The sequence below is a fragment of the Tenrec ecaudatus genome, chromosome 7 (genome assembly GCF_050624435.1).
Source record: "Tenrec ecaudatus isolate mTenEca1 chromosome 7, mTenEca1.hap1, whole genome shotgun sequence".
NCBI classification, from domain to species: Eukaryota; Metazoa; Chordata; class Mammalia; order Afrosoricida; family Tenrecidae; genus Tenrec; species Tenrec ecaudatus.
Window position 1 is genome coordinate 96,426,456 of NC_134536.1, and position 13,618 is coordinate 96,440,073.

The 13,618-nt window shown below is 40.2% G+C and overlaps 1 protein-coding gene across 1 annotated transcript in view; it reads right to left on the minus strand.

The window, feature by feature from the left end:
* The window catches only part of MEI4 (meiotic double-stranded break formation protein 4), a 169,442-nt gene that overhangs the window by 123,277 nt on the left and 32,547 nt on the right, over positions 1-13,618 (minus strand). The window contains exon 2 of the mRNA XM_075554039.1: positions 370-882. Within this exon, the coding sequence (XP_075410154.1) occupies positions 370-882 (513 nt within the window). The remainder of the gene's footprint in view (positions 1-369; positions 883-13,618) is intronic.

Sequence of the window (13,618 nt, forward strand, 5' to 3'; positions counted from 1 at the left end):
GAACCCACTGCCGTCGAGTAGAATCTGAGACGCCATCACTAACTATTGAAAAGTATTGAGAGATTTTGAACAGCAGGAAGTGAACATGGGCAGGGAAAACCAGAGAAACAGAGAAGAATCTAAGGACGCTGATAAAAGCTAAGGAGTGAAAGGAAAGTAAGCGTCCAAGAGAAACACACTGAGAACCATGGTCTAGCAGTCAGAGGTCAGAGCTACTCCATTACGGTGAAGTAGAGCTACAAACGACCAGGGAAAAAAGGCCCAACGCGCAAAGCTTTGCATGACAAGGAAGACGGGCAGTAAACTCTTCAATGGAGTGTTCCGTAAAGCAACTGACACGTTACTGCATGCACTGGAGCGCTTACTTACCCGGTCAATATGGTTGTTTGTTAAGATAACTTGAAGCAGAGTTTTCTCAAATTCTTCCAACTTCTTGGAGCACTTTTGACGAATATGATTCCCTAAGTAACAGTCACTGAACAGCCTAGCTAAAGTACCAACAGCTTCTTTCCAAAATCTTGAAAAAGGAATTTTGGGATTAGTGTAAAAAGTGATCAGGCCATCAAGCAACTGCAAAACAGAATCCGATACTACAGAATAGTCATTTTCCAGCTGGCTTAAATCTGTTTTCAGATTGCCTGATTCTGTCCAGCTCTTCAGTTCAAGTAGACGTTGCAGGAATTGCACATGTGAAGACAGAGGGTTCTGTGGCATGGCACCGTGTCTGTCCTTGATGGGCAGTGGCGGAAAGGGCGTGAGGGGGCAGTTCTCCTGCGAGGGCTGGGGTGTTTCTAACGGTTCAGTTGGCTGCTCATTTGATAAATCACACCCAGAATCTTCCAGCATAGTTGATGTCTTCTCAGAGGTGCTAGACTCCTGTGTCTGTACTTGGGATGCTGGGTTTCCTGAAATAGGAAGAGATGTAAGGATTATTTTTCTACATCTAAAACTTTTTCATGTAAAAACTAAGCAATGAATTGTCTAACTTAAAATGCTAAAAAGAAGATACATATGAAATATTTAGAAACTGAATAGAGCAACAACTGTGAACATGTAAAAGGTCTTTATCTTCACTGGCAGGAAATAATGGTAATTGATCCATATATTTGCATGCTACCATCTCTCATTTATCCATTTGTATATTCAGTCTCTCCCTTACAAAGATAGGGTCTACTATGTGCCAAGCTTCAGTAAAACAGCACGGAGAGCCAAGAGGCCATGTCTGAAGAGGGTCACAGTATGGTACAGATGTACAGATAACAGAGGTAGTCACAACAAAACCAGATACTTGAAGAGGTAAGGTCTGCACAGTACCCTATGAAAGTAGGAAAGCTACGGAACACCCTTGCCTCCATCCCATGGAAGCAGTGAGGAGGAATTGAGTTCAAAATGAAAAGTCTGGTGAGTGGAAGAAGGTAATAATATTCCACATACATCAAAGAATCAGAACAAAAGCACAGAAAAGGGAGAAAATATTGTGTGTGTGTGTCATAGCAGTTTGATATTTCTAGAGCAGATAGCTTGAGACAAGAGATAAAAGATAGAAAAATATGTAGAGACAAGTCTAAAAAACCTTAAAGGATAATTAAAGACCTTAGAATTTATCCTCTAGGGTGTAGGGCAAGTGTTCTTCAACCCTGAATAAAAGCATAACACTTTAAAAATCACATATACATTGGTCTAATATGTAAATGTAAATATGTATAGGTAAACAATTTATACATACACAGAGATACATTTTATCTCTATATTTACCTGCTGAGCTGGAAGCTACTTGATGGCAGTGAGTTTGGCTTTTATATGTCTCTCTGTACACACAGGAAGCCTGGTGGCATGGTGGGTTGTTGCTCTGTGCTGCTAATCACAAGGGCTGACGTTCTAAACCACCAGGCACTCTTCAGAAGAAAGATGAGACTTTCTATGTCCATTACGAGCTATATTCTTACATATCCATAGAACCAGTGCTACTCTGCCCTCATAGGGCCGCTATTAGTTTGCATAGATGTCATACCATTAAGTTTGTTTACTTTTTTAAAATCTGCATATTATCGATCTAACATGTATAAATAGGAACAGGTAAACAATTTATATCTAAACATGTATATTTTTGTTTTGTCTCTTTAATCTAATTATTTATATTGTAGATTCCATATAGTTTTGAGTCAGCTTTAAACTATGTAACCCATTGAATCATCTAACATTACTTATAAATACTACATTAAAATCACTCTAATCACTTGATATCATTTTTGACCCAGATATCATCATAAACACAAGACAGGTTGTGTTTTGTTTTTAAACAGTGATCAGTCAAATAAACACAGAGAAACGGAAGAGTCCTAAGATGGAGAAATACAAGTCTCTGCGCTGGGGCTAGAGTGAGGGGCTACAAAGTACAATGTAAAGAAATGACATGGTTTGAATTGTATTACTTCCCAGAGCATCAGTAATCGCTGACACAACAGTAAGTGCTATGATATCTGGGGAGGGCTGCCTGCAGTGTGTAATAATAGAGCCTGAGGAGCATGCGTATTTCAGAGCTACGTGGAGAACAAGCAGCCATTAGAAGAGAGTGGAAACAATTAGGGAAGAGCAAGAATCACAACAGGAAGGTGCTACAGAAACAAGAAACTGACTTCAAGAAGAATCGCGTACAGCAGAGAATTCCCATAAAATCAAGAAATAAGAAAATGTATCTTTTAGAAATGACAGTTAAAAAGTTCACTGGTGGTCTTACACTTTATTGTTTTGGTCAGCCAGGGTGGTGGGCAGAGGCCAGGGTTCAACCAGTAGAAAGTACATGAAAAATCTCTTTTGCAGACTTGGGTTAAAGAGAATAAAAGTATAAGAGTAATACACCCCAATGTGGCAAGACAAATCCGAAGAAAATTAAGAAGCTATAATCTAAGGGGAAATAGTGAAGAAGCAGATATTGGGGAAAAGAAAGAAAAAATCAGGAATAACATGTAGGGTGTTGCCCTGGAAAAAGTAGAAGAAATCTGAGTCAAGAACTCAGGTAATTGGGTTATGCTCAGTGATACAGAAAAAGAATTTCATCTTAGACTGAAGCAAAGATGAGAATATATAAATATGTACAAAACTGTCTAGTGTATAGGAAGTCAAAGATGATTTCACCTAACAGTTCATATTTTCCTGAAGCTAGAGACGTGGGATACTAGCTGAATACCAACCAAACTCACAGTCATCATGTCAATTCTGACTCATAGCGACCCCTTATGGCAGGATGCTACTGCCTCTGTGGGTTTCTGAGACTGTAGTTTTTACAGGAGTAGATCAGCACAACTCTTTTCCATCTGAATATCCGGTGTATTTATTTAAACTACTAATTGATCTAATTGAATATTAAGTGACTAAACAGTGAAAGTTATATTGATCCCAACATACATCTGGAAAATTATTTTATTTTTTTTTCCTCCAGCAAAATTAGAAGCTGATGATATACAGTCAGAAGACAGGGCTTGGATTTAGAGTTCCCACATCCACCTAGCACCTATTGTAACCACTACAATAAGCAAAGATGCGCTTTCTAACTGTTATCACAATACTTGTACTGCAAGGGCTGTAGGCCACCTGTAAAGTCCACAAATGTTCTTTGTGGTACCCAGAAAAATGAACCATCAGAAACTGCAAGTGACGATTTCAGTACTAGCCAAATGAACAGCCTGCTCATTTTGCACCAAAAGGACACTCTCCTTTCCAGCAAGGACAGCATTTGAAATGACTTATCCTAAAGACAGACATTTCACTATGCACAAACAAGGAAGGGGCAACCGCAATTAATCAGGTAGATGAAATTTTTCTTCAAAGAATTCAAAACAGTTCTCCACTAAGAAAATAAACAAGTTCCTTGATTTTCTATCAAGGTAAGCTGATCTTGAGAAAGCTTTAAAAGTTCATCCTGCAACCTCTAACTTGAGAAGCGAGAGCTGCTTCCTTCTTTCTGGCTTTTCACTCCTCACTGGCGTGCCTTTTGACAGGTCACGGCCAATCTACCTCACCTCTTTCATGTGCTCATGGGACACATTTGAAGAGAGTATTTGGCAACTTCAGCTGGCCGCCACTCTCCTAGCTGCTCGACTGCTGCACCCTCTGTGAACGGCCATGCGGGCATGGTTTGGAAAAACAAACGGAAAGGAACCTTTCTTCAGTGCCTTTTCCAAACAGATACATAAACTCGACAATAGGAGACCATGTTAATTTTTAATACAGTATGGCTTACGGTATTAAAATGTTCATCTTATCACACTGAATTTTTAAAATCATATTCATACTCCACTTTACAATGTAGTTTCATTGGGGAAATTGAAGTGATGTTCATCAAAACATTAAAAAATACATTATGCTTTACCCTGAATTACCAATAAGGAAATGCAGTTTCAACTGGAAGCCAGAGAAAAGCTGCCAGGTTAGTGATACCAATTCTTCAAGGGCAACTGCAATTAGCTTCTATCCACAGGAAAGATGCATGTGTGCTGTCAATACGTTCTCACTGTAGCATCCATGGATCTACTACAGGCAAGTCACTTGTTTATGAGCTCCTTCAGGGATCTTTGTGTCCTCATATTGAGTAATTGTATCACCTTGCATGTGACATCTTTATGAGGAAAAATGCTTAGTGCTAGAAATTGCTCTTAATTCAGACAGGTCTTCTTTTATGCTTTAATATTCATAATGAATCAGCTCAAACTCTTTGGCAACTTAAGCCATGACAGTTACAAAGGCAGGCATTATTTCAAACTCAAAACAAAACAAGCTCACTTGGGGTAGGGAGCGGAGCAAAGAAGAACTGATACCGAGGGCTGAAGCAGAAAGAAAATGTTTTAGAAATGTTGATGGCAATATATGTATAAGTGTGTTTCATACAATTGAGTGATGGGTTTTCATAAGATTTTTAAGAGCCCCCCCCAATAAAATTATTAATAATAAAAATACTTTAAAAAAAAGAAAAACAAACTCACTGCCATTGGGTCGATGTTGATTCACAGCGACCCCGTGAAGGTTTCTGAGACTGTAGCTGTGACCAGCAGTAGAGAGTTTAGTCTTTTTCCCGCAGAGCTGCTGGTGGTTTGGAATAACTCACCTTGCATACAGATTCAGCCCAATGCATACCCACTCCACCCCCAAGGCTCCGGATATTAAATCATTCAAGATGAATTACGCTGAAGTGTGCGATACATGCAAAAGTATATGAAGCAAGAGATTAACTAGCATTCATAATACATTATGAGAATTAAAAGAAAAGCCAGGGATCCAGAGAAAATATTTGCAAGATATATATTTATCTAATAAGTACATATAACAAAAACACAAAAGGGCTTCAAATAGTACATGGAAAAATTCCATTATCTTTCCATTCTATTTTTCCATAAACCTTTTGAAGTCCTCTTGCATACAAAGAACTCTAAAACAAATGAACAGTAACGAAACGATCCAGTTACAAAAATCAGCAAAATATTTGAACAGAACCCTAACCAAAGAAGATACACAGAGGGAAGTGTACATGGAAATAGGCTTAATATAATTGACCAGTGGAGAATTGTTATGGGACACTACTTTACTGTTAGCAGAGCGAACACCCCACGACTGATGCCTCCAAATGAGGGTGCGCCTGGGAGCACAGGAACTCTCTCACTGTCAGAGGGACGTAAAGGGGTCAAATGGTACGGTCCCTCCGGAAGACAATCCGTAGATGCTTGCAGAGCTTCCCACTCTATCCAGCAATTGTGCTCCTCCTTCGGATGTAGTCAAATGGGAGGAAAACATATGTCCACATAAAAACTTGCGCATTTATAGCGGCTTTATTAACACTTGTTGAAAATGAGGAGCTACCAAAATGTCCTTTACCAGGTGAATGAGTAAGGAAACAGCGTACAATAGAGTGTAATCCAGGGATAAAAAAATAACACCATGAAAGAGACTTAAATACACATTGTTAATGGAAAATCTGCATAATGTAGCTTACTATAGTGTGATTCCAACTAAGAGTGTTCTGGAAAAGGTCAAACTATGAAGACAGTAAAAAGTTCATGGGTTTCCAGGAGTTCGGGGGGAGAGAGGAAGAGAAGGTTAAGTTGGAAAAACCTATGGCATTTTCAGGGCTGTTACTATTCGGTATGATAAACACAGAACATTACATATTTGTCAAAACCCAAAGTGTGAGCCTTACCATGACTTTGGCTTTCATTTCATAGTAATATATCAATACAAATTATAATAAATGCACCACAGCAAAGCAAGAGGTTATTACGATGCAAATGCATGGGCAGGCCAATAGTGTATTCTGTGTACCCTGCACAATTTTTCTATAAACTTACATCTGCTTGGAAAAAGTAAGTTACTTTTAAGAATCATAACATACACAAAAATGACAGATTATATTAAAAATATCCTACATCCAGCTCACAGATTGGAATCTACAGATTTTTCCAAGCCCTTAACCCTTCTTATGTTATTGTTCTTGTTGTTTTTTAATTTAGGTTCAAGTTCTTTCTCAATCCCAATTGTCACTTCAGAGTGTATCTCAAACACCTGCAATTCAAGAGGCCTACTGCCTTCCTGCCACACATTCTACCTTATAAATTGCCAGCTATGGTTCAATAATCCATGGATATTCTGATGCCTTCTAAACATTTTCATCCCCACCAAATCTTGATTATTTCCCTGACCAATTTACAGTCTCTGCCTCATCCACCATATGTAAACATGTATAACAAGTGATCTCATCTCTTTCAATGAAACAAGCACCATAAATTTTATTTATATGAATTTGAACAAATCCTCATGCATTGCACGAGTGCATGCAATGCACTCTTAACTCACTGATTTAGGCCATCCCTTCATCATCTTTTCATTGGTTTCTCCTAACTAATCTACCTGTCTAGTTCCTTCTTCCTCTCAACCACAGAGAATCCTGAGAGTCACCCTGCTCATTTGAAAGGCTTCTTAGATGATAAGAGAGAATCCAAATGTCTCTACTTGGCCTGCAAAGACTTCTACTGTCTGGTTCCTGCCTACTTTTCCAGCTTCATCTATACCTCAACCTTGATGGATGAGCAAACGATGTGCAGTTCACCAAACATGCCATGCTAATTCATTCTGAAGAGCATTTGGACAACTTGGTCTTACAAAATATACTTATATACCAAATCTTTCCATTATTCCCCTGTAAACCTCATCTGCCCTCCTTGGGCAAAGGAAACCCCTCACTGCCTGGCTGTTTTATATTTTATACCTATTTCAGCTGCTGCATTCATCAACCTGTGTGGCATCTAGGATGGAGACACAGAGCACACTTCTGTTTCTTGATACCTGTCCTGCACTGTATTTGGTCCTGTGAATAGTGTCAAAACCAAAAGCTGAGATCAAATATCATCTTTCCAAATACATTGAAATGCCACAGATATATTATTTGTTTATATATATGTGTGTGTGTGTGTGTGTATTTGAGATATTTCAGTTTATTTGAACTTAGCTTTTGCTTTTAACAAGTATCCACAGCACCAATTATGCAGCGGAACAGGCATCAAGTAAAACAAATGTACACTATATATGTAATCTATGCATGTGTACCTGTGTAAATACACACACACACACACACATATATGATGTGCCTTTTGAGCATTAGTAGCAATCTCTTTTAGTAATGCATTGAACAATTCAAAAGTAATGTTTTCGCCACCTAGTGGTCAAATAGTGAACTTGTATATTTAAGTAGTATATTTAAATGCTTCACAATTACATCTACCAGCAGCACAGAATTTCACTTTAAAGCAATCGTTTGACTGACGCCACGAGAAGAATATAATTCATCACATTGCAAACTATGTTTGAGAAATAACGACAAAGAAAAGGCTGCAATTTTTTTAAAACGTTTTATTAGGGGCTCATATAACTCTATCACAATCCATACATATATCAATTGTGTAAAGCACATCTGTACATTCATTGCCCTCATCATTTTCAAAGCTCTTCACTTCAGCCCTTGGTATCAGGTACTCTTTTTTTCCCCTCCCTCCCCGTTCCTCCCTCCCTCATGAGCCCTTGATAATTTATAAATTATTATCCCACTCTGGTAGCTTGCACCTCAATTCTAACTTCAAGTATGCCCAAAGAGACAATTCAACTGCATACAATATAAGTTAGTGGAATAGTTTACCTTGTCTTTAAGGAACGGTGGTACACAAACTATAACTTACTAGCCAGTCTTTGAAATTCTCCTGCCTGCAGGAGCTCACACAGCGCACTTTCTGGTAAGACTGTCTCTCTTAAGCCATCGTCCTGCTCACCGCTGATGCGCCTTTGACTTTCTCTACCCACTCCCACTTCTTGAAAGACCTCACTTCCCCCAGACGCGCGCAGAGCTCCTTTCCTGGATGACTCTCAAGTCATTCTCTCTGATCCTGACTCCTTTACTGAACTCAATTCCCTAGCTTTCTTTGCCTTATATCTGATCCAATCATCGGACAATAGTACTGTCACTCTTTACTCACCAGGGTTTCAAACCAAAGAGTCAACTCTGATTTCTTCTCTGACCTTTACATCCAACCCCCTGACAAACAGTCTTGCTCCTGCTTCATGACCTCTGTTCCGTGGAATCTTCATGTCGGAAGATTCCTTATTAGGGCCTTCGCACTGGACACCTTTATCTGGGAGGCACACTCTACCACAGTCCCAACTTTCTCAAAATTGGGTCCTTGTTATCTTTTCTTCATATATCTGCTTAAATGTCACTCTTTCCAAAGAGACTTCCTCTAGTCTCTGATCCGATGACTCCACCACACCGGCCTTAGTCACTTCAATTAGTAATCAGCTGTCACAGATTCGATTCTAACACAAGGCATCTCCATGTGGGACAGGGTGGAACTCTGTGCTCCGAGTTCACATTAGCAGATCCAAAGCCTCTCTTCTAAGGTGCCTCTTTGGAAACTTGAACCTTCAACTTTCTCAGTTGGCATCCAAGTTAGCCACGTGCACCACCCGGGAATGCCTTCTATCCCCTGAGCTGGCTTCAATTCTCTAAGTACCGCTTCTCAGTGCCTGATCAGTTCCTGAGGGATTACTGCCACAAGAGTGTGCCCCTACAAGAGAGTGGATCTCCCATGTTTACGACTATAACTTCAGAGTCTGGAATACTAAGAGGGCACACAGTCAATATGTATTACGTTAAAGAAAATCCATTTTACATCATTTACTTTTTTCTCACAAAAAAACTACTATAAACTTGGATGATAACAATGTTGTCCGCCTCCAGTCTCCTCCCTCTCCCAAACAATTCTAAACACTGATGCTCAATTACTCTGCCTAAAAACTCACCTTTCAGATCACCCATAGGAATAACTTCGGCCCATGTCACCTATGTTGGTCTTCCATCTACTGCTTGGCTGGAAAACCTCTGAAAGTTCCTCTCAGCACAGAACGGAGCATGTGCTCAAAGCTGCCAATCACTCCACTTCTTAACAGACTCCACCTGTTCATCCAGAAAACCCCTCTGCTCCCCTAGCTCCCATCAAATTAAACCGTGTCACAGTAGATTGCAAAGTCTACATTTGACATTGTTCCTCCTTATCCAACATGTGGCTAAAGGGTAAGGCTTCCTATTCCCTTCTTATGCTCAGCCTCTGAAACCCTGCCTGGTCCCGTAGAGCTCCTTATGCATCGGAGCCCATTCCATGGCAGTGCGCTTCTGTTTGAGATCTAAAATACCCTTGTTCCTAAATGCTGCCCTTTTCAAAAACAAATACTTTTAAAAGCACCATTCTCTTAGGAAAAACAAGAATGTTCCCCTTGCTCTGGTGATGAAGTGGGTAAGCCATGGACTGCGAGCCAAAAGGACAGCAGGTTGAACCCACTGGTTGGTCTGTGAGAGAAACAAGTGGCCATCTGCTTCCATAAAGCTGTCCAGCCTTAGAAGTCCTGCGGGAACGTTCTACTCTGTCTTACAGGCTCTCTGTGAGTTGGAATTGGCTTAACAGCAACCACCAGGTTTGGGTCAGTTCCTTCCTCTGATGTCAGCATCATCCTCTGAACCAGACTCCCATTGGCTCTAATGAGGGATAGGACTCCACCCTCACAAGACAATAGGATTCTTACGGGCAGAGCATGGAAGGGATCTTGTATCCCTTTGTTTGCCGTGCCCCTCATTGCTGCCCTCTCTGTTGATGGCAATCCATGTGCACCACCACAAGCTGCTGCTCCGTCCCCTGTCATCGGCACAGTTGTTGGCAGGCTCCACTCCTTGGCTGTGGCCACTGTCTATTTTGAGTACCTTCTTACCCAGGGGGCTCATCTCCTAGCACTACATCAAATCATAGTCTAGAATGATACACAGAGTTTTCCTTGGCTCATTTTCAGATGGAGATTGCCAGTAGACTGCTAGTCTGTTTTCATCTGGAGACTTTGCAAAAAGCTGCCCACCATCAGTGACCCTAGTGGTGTTTGAAATACATGTGGCCTATCTTCCCTCCCAGCATCCTAGCAACATGCAAGACGCCACAATACAGCAAACTGGCAGACAGGTGGCAGTGTGCTCTAGAGTTCATAGATAAAAAGGTGCTTAGTTGATATGTGTCAGAATTAACACAACACCAGGGAACTGGGTATTGGTTTAGCTAGTACATTAATAAAATAATTTATACTTAAAAAAATTCTTACAAACATACCAAGAAGCTCGGGGAAACAGCAATCTCTTTAAGTTCAATTATTGCGGGGGACAAAGAAATACAGGACAGGTAAAAAGCATACACCAGGGGACTTAATCCTTATTCTATTTCCTGACAAGCGGTAAGTGTCACACACGAGATCAGTAGAACTTTCGTGTAGAGCCAACAACATCACAACTATGAACACGGGGGAATTTCAAAAAGTTTATGGAAAACATTCAGTTATCTTTTAATCTTATTTTTCCACTAACTTTTTGAACCTTTCTCATACGATGTAATTGTAAATGAACCAGTTAATCAACGTTTGAAGCCAGCCTACCACAGATAATGCTCTTTGTGGCAGTGTTTTAAATTCTACATCATTGGCTAAATTAATGACACCATCAACAGAATAACTTTATGCCTCAGGAAGATGGCCGATGATGTTCTCTAACATAAAACGATCATGATGTCTCTAAAGTGCACCAGATATATATATAAAGTTTAGGTATATGAATGGATTCTGGGCTCACATTTAAATCTAGCTCCATCTGACAACAAGTAGTTCTTATTACATGGCCCTGCTTGGTGCTCACCTGCATGAGGAGACCACTGAAGCTATGGGTGCTCTAGCAAGTGTGGTGAAGAAATGAGATGGTGCTTGGCTACTAGAACGAATAGTGTTGGGGGGGGGGGGTCCTACAGGCTTGTCTTTAAAGAAGAAGTCATCTGAGTGAAGTGTCAATGGGGTTGGCAGGGCAGAAGCACACCAGTCTGGGGGATCCAAGGATTGTGAATGATAAAATCCAAACTCAAAGCAGGAAAAGGGGCAGAAGGGAAAGTGTGAAACCCCGTTTGTGGAAGGCAATGGGTGACAGGAAGAGCCCAAAGTCCATTCACAGGGTCCACGCAGGATTAAGCCTCCAGTGAACTCCCCTGACCGCACACACGGGATGAGAATAGTTTTGCTATAACGCAAAGTGCAGTGTTTTTGTTTGGTTTGGTTCTCCTGTATTTTGTCTTCTAGATTGACTGTGTATAAAAGACAGGACGGGCAGAGCTACTGACACAGTAACTGCATTGACAGTTTCTGGAGGGTACAGTGGGGCAGGCTGAGGTGGGAGGTGAGGAGCTCATGGTTGTGGGTACAAGAAGGAAGTAAATATTCTAAAGTTAACTGTGCAGAAACTGCACAGCTCTTATTAAAATGATGGAATTATTAAATTGTATGAAATATATGCCAATAAAACTATTTAAAATAAAGAAAAAGAAAACAGAGAGAAGATAGATGTCAAGCCACAAAGAAATCATCAGAAGCAAGAGCTCAAGATAAAAAAGGACTTTTCTCCAGAGCCGCCAAACACAGAAGGAAACCCTCCCCTAGAACCAGCCTCTCAAACTGTGAGAAAATACATTTCTGTTTGTTACAGCCACCACTCATGGTACTCCTGTTAGTGGTCGACATAACTAAGGCAAGCAGTAAATAAAAGGCTGAGAAAACACAATTTTAAGAAGTCGGTGATTATTTTTGCTGTTTTTAAAGAAACTCAGTATTGTAGTAAAAAAGAAAATTGTTATTTTTAATGAACTCCAAGTTTTCCATAATCCCCTAGCCCACAAATGTGCCAAATGCTGCACGTACTCTTTTGAACCCTAACAAGCACATTAAAGGGCTCTCAGTTTGATTTGCATTTCAATTCCACACTCTAAATTACATGCATCTTATGAAGCATTGTACAGCTTGTAAATCTACAACTGCAAGCTTTGCTTGTATGTGGCTATTGATTTGCCTGATAGATCAAGGTTATTTTGTTTAGCCAATTAACATCTGTTCAGATCAAAGAGATAGAAAATCCAATCAGAAAACTGCTCTGGGAATGGCCACTTCTCACGTGCACCTCTAGGGGATAAGGGCTCACTCTAACCAGGACATTTTTTGAAAGCCAGCCTTACATTAGATTGTGACATAAATTCTGGTTTCTTCCCCCACTTTTTTTTAATTTAAACATCTGACAAACCAAAATCAGTCTAAGGCAATGTAGGTTTTGTTAAAAAGCAATAATAAAAAAAAATTCACTGTGCAAGACTATAATCTTTTTTTCCAAAACCCTTACTGACAATCAAAGATACTCTGGAAATTGTTTTGTGTGAAACAGGGGGTGGGAAAGCCACAAAGTGCAGGCATCCTGGGTTATCACTGTAGTTTGCTATTTTCACTTAAAATATAATCACAGTGGCCAATATAGTTTTTTGATTCTCCCTTCTTACTTCCTACAGATGAATCAATCACATTTCAGTCTGTCCCCAGGTGACTGCTAGACATACATCTTCCTAACTGAGCCATCTCCAAGGAGACAGTCTCCTAGTGTTGGGCTCCAAGTGCATTCATAAAATCTTCTTTAATCTTTGCTTCCGGGACTAACAGTGCTTCTCCTGAGTGCTAATGCTTATGTTATAAACACACACACACACACACACACACACACACACACACACACACACACACCGTATATCCTATCAGTGCCTTTCAGAGTCTCCTTGAATTCACTATCTATTGTCCCTTGAAGGTGCTAAGAGTGCCTACAAAGTCTACTGACTTCTTTGGAAGAGTTGACAGTGACTCACTAACCCTGGAGGCTCGGGGACCACATTCAACACCTTGAAATTCTCTACATTTCATATAGAGACAGCACTCCAAGGAAAGCCCTCAGGTAAGCCAACAGGAATGAATAAAATGTTAGTTAATTAAAGAAACACATGATATTTTCCCTCAGAAACTGAGACATATTTTTAGCTATTAACTTCATGAACAACATGTAACCTACCATTGTTAGGTTAAAATGGTCTGTCTTCGTATTCATTTTCTTTTTAAATTTTTTATTTATCCCTTCGACGCCTCGTGATTGCACAGGCTGGTGTGCTTCTTCCATGTGGGCTTTGTTGCTTCTGAGCTAGATGGC